Source organism: Myxocyprinus asiaticus, chromosome 38 (genome assembly GCF_019703515.2).
Source record: "Myxocyprinus asiaticus isolate MX2 ecotype Aquarium Trade chromosome 38, UBuf_Myxa_2, whole genome shotgun sequence".
Lineage (NCBI taxonomy): Eukaryota > Metazoa > Chordata > Actinopteri > Cypriniformes > Catostomidae > Myxocyprinus > Myxocyprinus asiaticus.
This window is the reverse complement of record NC_059381.1, coordinates 11,013,230-11,026,832: the sequence shown is the minus strand read 5'-3', so window position 1 is coordinate 11,026,832 and position 13,603 is coordinate 11,013,230. Positions and strand designations below refer to the sequence as shown.

At 37.7% G+C, this 13,603-nt stretch overlaps 1 protein-coding gene across 1 annotated transcript in view; it reads left to right on the top strand.

Annotated features, from left to right (window-relative positions):
* The window catches only part of cacna1bb (calcium channel, voltage-dependent, N type, alpha 1B subunit, b), a 194,281-nt gene that overhangs the window by 114,982 nt on the left and 65,696 nt on the right, over positions 1–13,603 (top strand). Inside the window, exons 13-22 of the mRNA XM_051677032.1 lie at positions 451–563; positions 847–978; positions 4,031–4,103; positions 4,220–4,337; positions 5,396–5,463; positions 5,715–5,821; positions 7,028–7,090; positions 9,535–10,239; positions 12,023–12,198; positions 13,184–13,310. Of these exons, the coding sequence (XP_051532992.1) occupies positions 451–563; positions 847–978; positions 4,031–4,103; positions 4,220–4,337; positions 5,396–5,463; positions 5,715–5,821; positions 7,028–7,090; positions 9,535–10,239; positions 12,023–12,198; positions 13,184–13,310 (1,682 nt within the window). The remainder of the gene's footprint in view (positions 1–450; positions 564–846; positions 979–4,030; positions 4,104–4,219; positions 4,338–5,395; positions 5,464–5,714; positions 5,822–7,027; positions 7,091–9,534; positions 10,240–12,022; positions 12,199–13,183; positions 13,311–13,603) is intronic.

Sequence of the window (13,603 nt, the reverse complement as noted above, 5' to 3'; positions counted from 1 at the left end):
GGTGAATGTATGTGCTATTCAAAAGCTTAATTTGGTGAATTATGTATGCATGTAGAGTATTGTAATGAAGCCAAGTCTCCATCACCATCACTGTTTATGAACTACTACACAATTATTAATTCAAGATGTTAAATTAAAGGTAGATATGACACTTTTTTATGGTAATAATTACATTTTGTTTACACACTTGATTGCATCTTCATTCATTTTTGACTCCTGTTGCCTCTATGTTTGTGCCTGTCACAGCAAGGAAAGACTAAGAACATTAACATTCAATAAGTCCATTTTAAAAAACAATTGGCTGATTTGGTTATTTACCTTATCCACCACCTTAGGTACTGCATCGGCAAAATCCAATATCAGTTGACCTACTTTTAATAATGACCAACTGCTCATTTATATGAGAGGCTACTCAAAATGAACTCACATAACTTTGATTTATATTCTCAGGTAATTGTGGGGAGTATATTTGAGGTGGTGTGGGCAGCAATCCAGCCTGGTGCATCTTTTGGGATCAGTGTTCTGAGAGCCCTTCGTCTGCTTCGAATCTTTAAAGTAACCAAGTAAGTAGATACATGCATACAAATGCATACACAACGTACTTTCTGCTTTGAAGATGCCTTCAAAGTAATAAATGTATTAAGTAACCTAATTATTTACTTTTTTTAGTAAATGAAAGCGTGCGTAATTCCCCATTGTGTATCAGCTTTTTACCCGTCACTTTAATCATGTGTCACCTCTTTATGATTTTAGAAGTTTGAGAATGATGAATGTTAGTTTGATGAATAGACAAATAGACGAATATTGTTTTACTTTAAAACTGTCATTTACTGTAATTTACTACAGATATTGGAACTCTCTGAGGAATCTTGTAGTTTCTCTGTTGAATTCCATGAAGTCCATCATAAGCTTGCTCTTCCTCCTCTTCCTTTTCATCGTGGTGTTCGCCCTGTTGGGCATGCAGCTCTTCGGGGGCCAGTAAGTGAACTCTGAAATGTTTTGATCTAAGCCCATTAAATCACTCATGATTCATAGAATACATTCAAGCAATGTGTGTCAGGCTGGAGCAGATGCTAAATGCACTGCAATTCTAAGTCTGAGCATGTAGAATCAGTGTCAGCCTTATGACCACAGCAGGAAGCTGTGCACCATGAAGCTCTGGTAGAAGTTTGAGTAAGACCCTGTGGTACTGTCTTAAGATCGTCTTTTTTTTTTTTTTTTTTTTTTTTTGAGTTAATCTAATGCTTTACAGCATGTGAGATGTGTCCTTTCCTAGACTGAGATCAGCCCTTGGCACCATCTGCCTGGGGTAGGGACACTTTATACATGAACAAAATCAGTCACAACATGTGTTTAATTGCACAATCTCATTTTGGTAATGGAAATGTAAAATCCTGCTGTCAAGTGCACTTTTGAGTCTTCAGTTTGAGCTGTTATTGAGCAGAGAAGCTCCAGAGAGATATACATTTTATTCAGCCTTTTTGGACGTTGATTGGACACAGTCATTGAAAACAGTTGCATCATTTGCAGTATTTTTTATTTATTTATTTATTTATTTTTTTATAAGATTTAAATTTTCTCAGTATTTTTTCAGTTGAAACTATGACAGCTTTTAAACAATTTATTTTAAACTATTATGAAACTATTTACAGTATAGCTTTTATTGACCTATTTCTTTTTAGTCTGTCTCTGGATCCATCACATGGCACGTAAATGACACAAATGCATATTCTGTCAGAATTTCCATCCATCTATTCATCCATCCATCAGTCTTCTCTTCTGTAATCCCTCTGCCCTTGTGCCAACTCTTGTAAGCAGAACGAGTGATACGGCATGCCAACAGGGATTTAGATCTCTACGCTCTGAGAATTACTGAGCTGATTATGCAGTGTGTCTGCTTGCTTTAACGAAGGGTACTACACTGACAACAAGCTTGATGAATGAAAGCTTTAGTCATCCCTGTCTCTCTCTCTCCTTTTCTAACGTCTTGAGGCAATGGGCTCCACATAGCCAATACAATGCAGCCGACTCAGTTATAAACCTTGTTTCAATACTTCCAGTTAAAAGAATGAACTCATTAATCACCTACGGTAAGCAGATGGGCAACAACTTATCTGGCAGAAGCCTGTCCTGTGAAGGAATAATCAAAATTCTGTCATAATTTACACACCCTCATGTCATTCCAAACATGTATGTTTAAAAAAATGTTTTTATGAAGAACACAAATGGGATTCGTCTTTTCAGTTAGACCGCAGTTGATTGTGACTCACTTTAAAAGGATAGTTCACCCATTAATGAAGATTCTCTCATCATTTACTCACACTCATGTCATCCCAGATGTTTATGACTTTCTATCTTCTGCTAAATACAAACAAAGATTTTTAGAAGAATATTTCAGCTCTGTTGGTCCTCACAATGCAAGTGAATGGTGACCAAAACTTAGAATCTTCAAAAATCACATAAAAGCAGCATAAATGTTATCCATAAGACTCCAGTGGTTAAATCTGTATATTCTGAAGCAATATGACAGGTGTGGGTGAGAAACAGATCAATATTTAGGTCCTATTTTTCTGTAAATCTCCCCCTTTAACCAGCCCCGGCCAGTAGGTGACGATATGGATGAAGAATGTGAATCGTGAAAAAACAAAAGAAGAAGAATGTAAAAGGGAACGTGAAAGTGGAGATTCATGGTGAAAAAGGACTTAAATATTGATCTGTTTTTCAACCACACCTATCATATCGCTTCTGAAGATATAGATTTAACCCCTGGAGTCTAATGGATTACTTTAATGTGGCATTTATGTGATTTTTGGAGAATAAAATTCTGCTCACCAATCACTTGCATTGTTTGGACCTACAGAACTGAGATATTCTTCTAAAAATCTTCGTTTGTGTTCTGCAGATGAAAGTTATACACATTTGGGATGGCATGAGGGTGAGTAAATAATGAGAGAATTTTCATTTTTGGGTGAACTATCCCTTTAAAGCTTTAAAAGGACCCAATACTATCGTAAAAGTAATTCATGTGGCTCGTACGTCATATTCCAAGTCTTCTGAAGGCATGCGATAGGCTTTGGTGAAAAACAACACAAAATGTAAGTAATTTTAAAGTTTAATTTAAGTAACATTCTTGTTCTGTGAGGATTAAGTACATTTAAATCCAAAGATATTTCCCTAATGATTACAAAATCTGTCCTTCACTCTTATACAGGTAGCATTTTGTGCTTAATTCAATGTAAAGTACATAATTATGAGCAGGTGTATTCAATAATGAATCTTTGTACAGCTTCCATTGGAAACCTTTATGTTTACAGTTTAACGCCTATACACACATAACACAACAAGCCAGGACTGAGTGTTACATCCCTTCCACAATAATTCACAGTGGTGGAAGCAAGCTTGCGCTCTGATTCTCCTTTATGAATGGATGACTCACCGTTGTGTTCCTGTGTTTCCCTTAAAGGCTGGGCTCTGAAAAGGGATTTGGAGACAGTAAGAGATTGAAGGAGAGAAAAAGGGGAAAAAAAAAATGCTAGAAAGAGGAATATAGGTAGAATGATAGGGATAGATGGTGAGAAACCAATTCTCCCGTCCTGTTGTTTGCCATTAAGATCTTAAAAGGCTTTGGTTATGGTTGTCACAAAGACTTTAGAAGAACATTACATTTCCTATGGTAACAATTTTAGGGTTTGGAAAATCTTTTTATTCTTGCATCTTTATGTGTTTGCTCTGGTTATAGAAAAAACAAAACAAGCAAGCAATAGATTAAATAAAAACATCCCTTGTTTCAATAGAGATTGTCTGTATTGCAGCCTATTCCAGTCTCTCTGATTAGTAGATGCTTTTCAACCTAAATATCCAAATCCACAAATTGCTGACGTTAAGTGTTTTGCTCAAGGGAATTTTGATCCCATTTACTCAGTAACTTTGTTTTGACAGCCCAGGTTCTCTAAACTAGACTCAAAGCAAACCACAACTGACATCTTAAGTTTATCTCTCAAGTGTGATCAAGCTGTCTCTTCCCAACTAGGTTTAATTTTGAAGATGAAACACCCACAACAAACTTTGACAGCTTCCCTGCAGCCATAATGACAGTCTTCCAGGTACACTTGATTTTATTTTTGGTCTCAACAAACTTTAAAATGTAACTGTATATGTGTAAAGAATGATATATTCTGGTTTTGTTATGTGTATCTGACCTGTTTTTTGCTTCTTGAAGATTTTGACAGGAGAGGATTGGAATGCAGTGATGTATCATGGGATCGAGTCTCAGGGTGGCGTCCGAAGTGGAATGTTCTCCTCTGTCTACTTCATTGTTCTTACACTTTTTGGAAACTGTATCCTGTCAACAGAGAAAAGATCATACAAATAAATATACATAGGCCACGTACACAAGTTTTGGGAGTGACAATCACATTTGGATTAAATCTCCTAAATTATTGTTCAGTGTGTATGGGTTACAGGAGTCACTCTAAACTCACAATGATTGGCATAGTGATAATCATAGCGGCATTTTGTTGAATTTGTTTGTAGAATGACGTTATCCCATATATCAATCAATCAATCAATCAATCAATCAAAGTAAGAGTCTGCTTACTTCCCTTTAAAGATTAAATAAAAAATGATATTGAAGACCTCAGTCTACAAAAGTTAATGGAATTCTTAAAACTGAAAAGTTAGTATCTTAAAGGGATAGTTCACGCAAAAAAACAAAACAATTCTCTCATCATTTACTCTCATGCCACCCTAGATGTTTATGACTTTCTTTCTTCTGCTGAACACAAATGTAGATTTTTAAAAGAATATGTCAGCTCTGTAGGTCTTCTTAATGCAAGTGGATGGGTACTAAAAATTTGAAGCTCCAAAAAGTATATAAGGGCACCATAAAAGTAATCCATAAGACTCGTGTGGTTACATCCAGATGTTCAGAAGTGATATGATAGGTGTGGGTGAGAAACAGATCAACATTTACGTCATTTTTTACTTCTTTTGTTTTTTGGTGATTCACATTCTTTTTGCAGATCGTCACCTACTGGGCAGGGAGCAGAATTTATAATGAAATACCCATACCTATAATATTGATTTTGAAGATATGGATGTAACCACATGAGTCTTATGGATTACTTTTATGGTGCCCTTGTGCTTTTTGGAGCTTCAAAATGTTGGTACCCATTCATTTGCATTGTGAGGACCAACAGAGCTGAAATATTCTTCTAGAAATCTTTGTGTTCAGCAGAAGAAAGTCTGAACACATCTGGGATGGCATGAGGGTGAGTAAATGATAAGAGAATTAAAATTTTGGGTGAACTTCCTCTTTAATGCAGAGCTAATATATGTTAAATGAGAAGCCATATGGTATGTAATACAGACAATCCTCTAACCTGATTATAACCAGATACACTTCTCAATGTATTCTTGGCCATCGCTGTGGATAACCTTGCCAATGCACAGGAGTTGACAAAGGTAATAGCAACTATCCAGACCTTAATATGCCTCCCTAGAATTTCATGCCACCTGCTTTGGGGCCAGCTACTGGGTGTTGTTGAAGTTATGAAGTTACACTCAATCCTGTTATAATGGTTCTTTTATAGATTTATGACAATATAATGATTTTTTGCTATTATAATTGTAATCCCATTAAGCACCTTGCCCTTTTAGCTTTTACCCTGATCTCTCATTGGCTTTTGGACTTTCTGTGCTGCCCATGCATTCAGGATGAAGAGCAGCAAGAGGAGGCAGCAAAGAAGAGCATGGCTCTTCAAAAGGCCATGGAGGTGAAGGAGGTCAGCCCCATGTCTGCAGCCAACATCTCCATAGCAGCGTAAGTTTCTATGTCACACATGCTGCTCCCTCTGTCCCTTTGCTTTACCCTCTTTCTACCTCTCAGTGTTTGGTCATGTTTGTAATCTTTTCCGAATGTATCCAACCTTACGCAATGGTGTATTCCATCCTCCTTTCCTATTTTGTACATTGAAGGGATTTGTTTCATTTTGTTATTTCTGTTATGTCTTTGTGATTACTTGATTGATTGTCCAATCAATGTGAGTTTTGGTGTGACCCTGGCCTTGCCCTAAACCTGCTCTGTGTAGTCTGTTCTTCATAACTTTGTTGCTTTAGGGTAAGATTTGATATCATGGCTATATATTATTCTGGCACTTCTTGGCCTTTGTATTCTAATTGTATCACATGCTGCCTCCTGAGATAATTATTGCTTTACATGTTTTACATGCAATTATACATTCCACTTTAATGAGAAAGCATCTGCTACGTAATAAAATATTGAAGTTAAATGGATGCAGTTTTCTATTGAGCATGTTATTTATTAATTCAGTGAATTTGTAAACTTTTTAAAGAAACTTTTGCTGGTTGTGCCACTTTAATTTACATTGTTTCTTCACTGTGCATTATTATTTGTTTTCATATGTGTGTAACCATTTCTTCTTGTCTGTTCACAGAGCCATTGCCCTTTTCAAATTTAGCTGGATGCTTTTTATTTATTAAAATAAATTGCAATATACTGTAGCATGTTTTCCCATATTCAAAATATAGTCAAATATGCCTGTAGATTCAAGTACTGTACATTTCATTTAATCTCACGAAATCACAATGTATTGTTTACAAAACTGCAAACTATACACTTTTTAAATGTAAGATGGTCTGGTTATTGTTTTTGTAAGAGTAGGGTCTTTCATTTCATTTGCGATTTCAACACATTAGTTGTTAGCTTGTATCTTTTGTAAGTTTTGGTGACACTGAAGTGAAGGACCAGACATTCAAACTGTAATATATGTCTGTTTTTTAAGTTAAAATTAAAACGTCAAACATTCTCCATGACCACAGTCTGTACAGTGTTTAAAGTGTCCTTTACTAAAGTGTTACCAATGTGTGTGTCTTGTATTTGAAACACATAGGGGACAGATGGACAGGCAGAGTGACATCACCCTGACTGCCAGCTGCTTCCTCTGCACCTTTTTTATTTGCGTTTGTGTCTCATTCTTTTTGTTTTGTTTTTGTTTCGCATGTGCAGTTTTGTAAAGCAAAATCGAGATGCAATCTCTCGCAGGTCTTCAGTCTGCAGCGTTCACTCACCGTGAGTTTTGCTCTCACTTACAATATTCTCACCCTCTCTTCTCCTCTGACCATTTCCTTGTTTTTCCTCTCTGTCTTTTTACTCGTAATCTACTCGATTTTGGGGTCAACTGCAGCATCAGTTTTGTTATTCTGATGGTAAACAAATAGTTTTGTACAGAATTCACTTAATTAAATCATTTTATTGGCCATTTATTGCCATTATCATAATACCTCTAACATAATTAACACCATGCATGTCTGAACGCTGGTGGTAGTATGGGTGGTTATACTTTTTTTAGACCTCATTAGACACCCAAAGTTAGAATTACTAAAACTGAAAGAAGGCAATGTGTAGAGATTAGCTAGAGACCTTATTCACACTAGTGCCATTTTTAATGGGAATGACAAAGAGGCTGTGAGGGATAGATTTACCATCTCTTCAATGGCATGAACAGTATAAAGCTGTATAAAGCTCCTAGATCACATCTGATTTTCCACAACTCATGTTGTCTGGAGTTCTTTGTATACTGAATGTTCTTGGACAGATGTTTTATCAATGTTTTGTCCGCGGAACGATCCAAAAAGACTTTAAACTGCAGGACAGCCCATTGAAGAGATGGTAAGTCTCTTTCCCAGACGGCGCTAGCGTGAATAAGGTCTGTAGAGCACAATAGTGCTGCCCTTTTCTGTGGTCTTAGTTCCAGAAGTATTTTTCCCATAAATTTTCTCCACAGGGATTTAAAAAAAGTTCTTCTCTGCCATGAGCAAAACCAAGCAGCACTTATGTGAATCACAACATTTCAACCTTTGATAAGAAACAAAAAGGTACAGTATATGACAACCAGCAGACAGACAAAGGTTCAAGACTGTGCATTTTTATGAGTGAATAAAACACTATTCATAAACATTATTAGCATGTAATTGAAATCACTTGTGGCTTCTATGAAAGTATACACCATCAATACACCATCGATTAACAACTTATTAATGACTATTACATACTTTTTTAAAAACACATAGCAGCTTCAAAATTTGTGTTTGAGGTATGACTGTGTGTAATTTATATTGTAGAACAAAACGTCCACGTATCATCAAGTAATGTTTACCAAAGACCTTATTTTTCTCATAAGTTCAAAAACCCTATTATAAAAACCCATAGGAAAATCCAGAGGGAACCCATGGCAAATTAGACTTCTGGGTTCGCCTACAAATTGATGTCACGGCTGAATAGCTCTATTGTTTTTTACTTCGGTTGCATCATTCACAGTGCTTCATGGTTAGCACACAGTCTTGTACCTTTGACTTTTTGTCCCATTTTTAAAAACTTTACTTCAAATAAAAGTTTGTAATGTTGTAAATCACCTCGGATCTGGTTGGTTTGAACTTGGATCTTGTATGAAGTATTTTATAAATTCCCTACAGAAAAATAAATGGAAAAAACACTTCCGGAACTAAGATGGCTGAAAAAGTGGGTGAGCACTGTTGCACTCTATAAAGAAAATGAATGGGATTTTACGGCTGTGCTCTATAGGGTCTTGTACAGAATAATATTGCCATTACAATACTTAAAATATGGAAGTTTGTGTCAATTTTGATGCAATGTTTTTTTTTTTTTTTTGAATTGCACCATGTCAAGTGAGCACAGAAATCTCATTACCCATTCTCATGACTAGAGTTACTTTTAGGAAACACGTATAGTTTCACAAAACCATTAGATTAGATTTGAAGTTTCACACTGTTTGTGGGCAGAGATTGTTATTCTTTCTAATTGTCTCTTTCTTTCCTTAGATAGATGTATTATATATGTGAAGGCTCTGAGAGGCCTCCGGTGCTTTGATTTTCTTCTTTTGATTGTGGATCTTTTCTAATATGAATGAAGGCCAAGCTAAACAGAATAGTCTGGATGTGCTGTATGGAAGCTTCAGTGATCATTTGGATCAAACGTTTTTGTGGTGTGTGGGTATGGGGTGTGTGTGTGCATGTGGGAGATAGAATGGAACCTGATATTTTTTTAGAAATCAGAAATCCACCATCATATTTTGATGCTTTGAAGTTCTACTGAAATCAAGGGTTCACATTGTTTGTGTTACATAAAAACGTCCATCCCCTAGTATGTTTGTCTGTCTCTGTGTGTCTATGTTTTGTCTTTCTCTTTCTATATTTCTCTCTACTTACTCTGTGCTTACCGTTTCTAAATCTAAACGTCTGTACGTATAATATGTCTGTTTGTCTTTAATGTGTGTCATTTTTTTGTGTTGTGCGTCCCTGAAAATATCTCTAAGGAGTTATGTCTTCTACACTCCATGTCATCGCTTTGTGAGGTATAGTGCCATGACTTGGGATATTGTTGTTTGATTTAAGTGGCTTTGATCATTAGCACACACTAATAGCAGTTAACAGTGTGCACAGTAAGTACAGTGCATTCCTGTGTAATTCAAATGAATATTCTCCCATCATTTTCAGTAAAGAGCAGCAGAGATCTCTGCAGAAGATGTCCATATGGGAGCAGCGCACCACCCAGCTGCGTAGACACAACCTGCGCAGCAGCAGCGAGGCCCTTTACAACGAACTAGAGCCTGAAGAGCGTCTGCGTGTGTCTTCTGCACTGCATCTCCGTCCCGACATGAAGACCCACCACGATCGCCCGCTGGTAGTGGAGCACCGAGACGACACTACAGACAATCCCAGACCCCTAGAAGGGAGAAGTGATGAAGATGGGGAGACTCCAGAATGTCAACCGTCCACCGCCCACCCACGGAAACACCATCGATGTAGAGGTGAAAACGGAGATGCAGGGGAGGGGCGACACCACAGACACCACAGCCGAAATAGAGAGAACCAGGGGGGCCTGGAGCGCTCCTGCAGCCAGGACGGAGGTCATAGGCACCACCAGCACATGACTGGATCTCCAGAGGAGGGTGTGGGGTTGGAGGAGAGAGAACACAGACGCCATCATAGTCGCAGCCCCCGAGAGGCTAATGGAAGTGGCAATGGCAAGATTGGTAATGGAGGCAGGGGCGAGAGTAAGGTACGAGGACACAGAGAAGGGGAGGGAGGGAATGGAGACAGGAGGAGACATCGGCCACGTGTTAAAGCCCAATCCACGCTGGATGGAGAGGATTGCTGGGAGAATGGGGGGAGAGAGGGCCCTAAAGCCTCAGGACACAGGTGAGATCTTTCAAAGTACAGTACAGTGCCCCAAAAAGCACTCAGACAACTAAAGCCACACTTAAAAATGTTTGAACGTTATTGCTTTAGATAACAAAATGTCAAACCAAGTGGCATCTGAAACAATGGTGCTAGATATGGCTGCAAAATTAATAGAAAAACTAATCACGATGACGATTATGGCTGCCACGATTATTTAATTGTGAAAATGTATGATTACATCTTTTAAGTCTGCTCCTGTTGCGTCAATGGTTTCTATTTACAACGTGTTTTTGCAGTGGTTGAGTATTCTAACTAATCACAGATATGTCCTTTCAGCAATGAAACAGCATTAGACACTTAAATTTGTCCTCTGTCCTATCAGTAATGATGACTGATCCTAATGCGCAAGTTTTGTTTCAGCTCTGTTCGCGGTGGCACACGAAAATTAATACTGAAGAAACAATACCTGACAACCGAAAAGAAGCTGTAGAACAAAAGCGAAATGCTCTTTTAGAATTTTTTTGGATTTATTGCATGTTGCGGCGCTCGCAATTGCAGCGTAGATGGTAAATACACTGCGAATGAGCAATGCAACAAAACTAAAATGCTCCCGTTCTAATCAAGGCATAGACGCGGTGTAAATAATTGATTTATTATGTGGATTAGACAGCTTAATTTTTTTATGAGAGCATTTGCTAGAGTGCAGAACTCTGTTTGGAGCTTCAGTGAGCTCACACTGAACTATAGGGATCAAACAGTATAAACCTGCAGTGAGTGACAGCTTCAGTCATTAGCCGTGTTTTCACTATCGGGTCAAAATGAGGGTGTGCTAGTGCGTGCCAGGGCCAGTTGCATTCCCACAGTCACTTCTGGGGCTCCATCGTGCCGCTTCAGGGCTTTCTCTGGGCCAACGGCCAATGGCAAGGCCAACTGGGGAGTGAGGCGGGATCAGTGTGAAAGGTAGGAGTTTCGACGAACTTGCCAGTTACAGGTTAGTGAACATTTAAAAAACATTTAGGGTACAGTACAAATCCGTTAGAAAACGCAAATGGAGAAAGCGGTGCCCAAAGATCATGGTTCGAGACCATGGACGGTGCGCTGGAACATCATCCCACTGTTAGTGGAGAGACCATTCAGGACATCATGGCAGTTACAGTCAGTGAGTTGTCAGTGCTAACTTATCTTGCTAGCTAGCTAATGTTTACATTCAGTATAAACTCAATATTCTAGATAACATGATACCTCATCTTGAGCTTCCCTCTTGCTTGTGAAATGGGTGGGGTGTGTGACAGTGGCAACAGGGCGGCGTGTTAAGGGTGGGTTTTAGGTTAACGCTGTGGGGCTATTGGCCCAATAGTAGGAAGCAGATCGATTTTGGTCTCGTGGCTCGAGGTCCGAGGCTATTGGCCCTGGCTGGCCAGTTGATAGCACTGGCTCGCACTGGCCCAATAGTGGAAAAGCGGCTTACTGGAAGAGTTCGTCTCGTTGCTCGATTTCTGTGTACAATTTAATACAAATTTAATTTTGTCATGGTAGGCCAATGTGAATTTGATTTGTATAAAATAGCAATAATGTAATTCAGTTTAACTGGGGCCCAAGGGTTATCTCCAGGCCAGGGCACTTGGCCCTGAGAAAGCCCCAAAGAGGCATGATGAAGCCCCGGAAGTGAAAGTGTTTTGTTTTGATGTGCATGTACTTATGATTGTATATTGCTTTTGAGATCAACTTTGAGATGCATCTCTTGCATAATTTTGTTGTTGTATATGTTTTGTTTTGATCTATAGCTTTGTTCTTAATACAGGGGCAGACATACAGAAATGGGGGAAGACAGTGTAGCCACCAGCCCTCTCCAGTCTCCTACTGAAGAGAAACCAGAAGACACAGATAATCTAAAGAACAGCACCAGAGCCGGCCCAACTGGAGTCAACATCCCTGTCACCATAACTGCCCCACCAGGAGAAACCACAATAATTCCCAGTCAGTATTGGTTTACCCTCTGCACTCCATTGGAACACCTTGCCAAAGGACCAATTTACAATATCAGCTGGATAAGAGACTAGTGAAATTCTTTATATATTTTACGTTAAAATGATCTTATGCTTTTCATGGCTGACGGCAGCTTTTAATGTTTCTTTTTTGCAAACATCCTTTATTAAAGGTGGACTCAGTAACATTTGTGTTTATCACCACACAAAAACAGAAGTTTTCAGTTACCGATGTTATTATAAAAATGCACCATGAATAAATAATTCCACAAGTGAAACTGTCCATTTACAGCTGATTGTCAGGAAAAGGCAAGTAATAAGGCAAGGTATATAAATTGGTAATGTGATCTTAACATGCTGACGCTCAGTGATGGGTAGTAACAAATTACATGTAATCTGGATTACATTTTAAGCAACATTATGTCAAAATAGTATAGATTATCCTACTTAAATGCATGTGATATCAAGTAAATAAGAGGTCAGTTCAAAAGAATTTAAAAAATAAGTGGATTAGATTACCTAAAAATAAAAGAGATTACATTACTGATTGCAATTTTAGTCATGTATTTTGTAATCGTACCCAACTGAAATTCTGATGTAATCTACCCAGCACTGGTGACCGAAGGAATTTGTGCCCAGCACCATATGTACTGTACAATAAAACAGCTTTTTCTCTAATTTCATCTCATGTGAGTGTACATCATTTTAAATATATATTTCATAAATGCTGTTTTTCTATATTCTAATACTTATACTAAATAATATTCTACTAAAAATTCTACTATTACTATTTCTTTCTGTTTGAAAGTGTAGCAATTAGCAAAAAAAAAAAAAAAAATCAAGGAGTGCACCTTTAATAATGTATGATCTACTAACTAGAATTATATTTAAAAATACATTGCTCTATAGCAGAAAACATTTACTGTTTATTTGACATTCCCTCCAAACCTTTGGTCTAATTAGCACCTTTTTGGCAGTGAACAACTTTGATGGTGACAGCCAACAACTGAACGAGGAAAAGAAAGATCTGGATGATCTAAATCTGAATACACCCAAACAAATCCTACCATACAGCTCCATGTTTGTGTTTGGTCCAGCTAACCCGTGAGTTGTACTCTAAATTATTAAACAGTTGTTCAAGAATTGACATATGTTTATACCCAGATTTTACAGTTGTTCTCAAGATTTTACATACAGTATTTTTTAAGTAATGTGTATATATAGATATCAAGTGGTAACCCAACACATTAACAAAATTGTTTCATTGTACAAAAGTAAACACTAAAGTGAAATTAATTAAACTGATTCATTATTGGTTTCTACATGTCTCTTGAATTTTTGTGGTTTCATGCTCTCGGCAACCAGTAATTTTCTACATAAAACTATGTTTATACTCT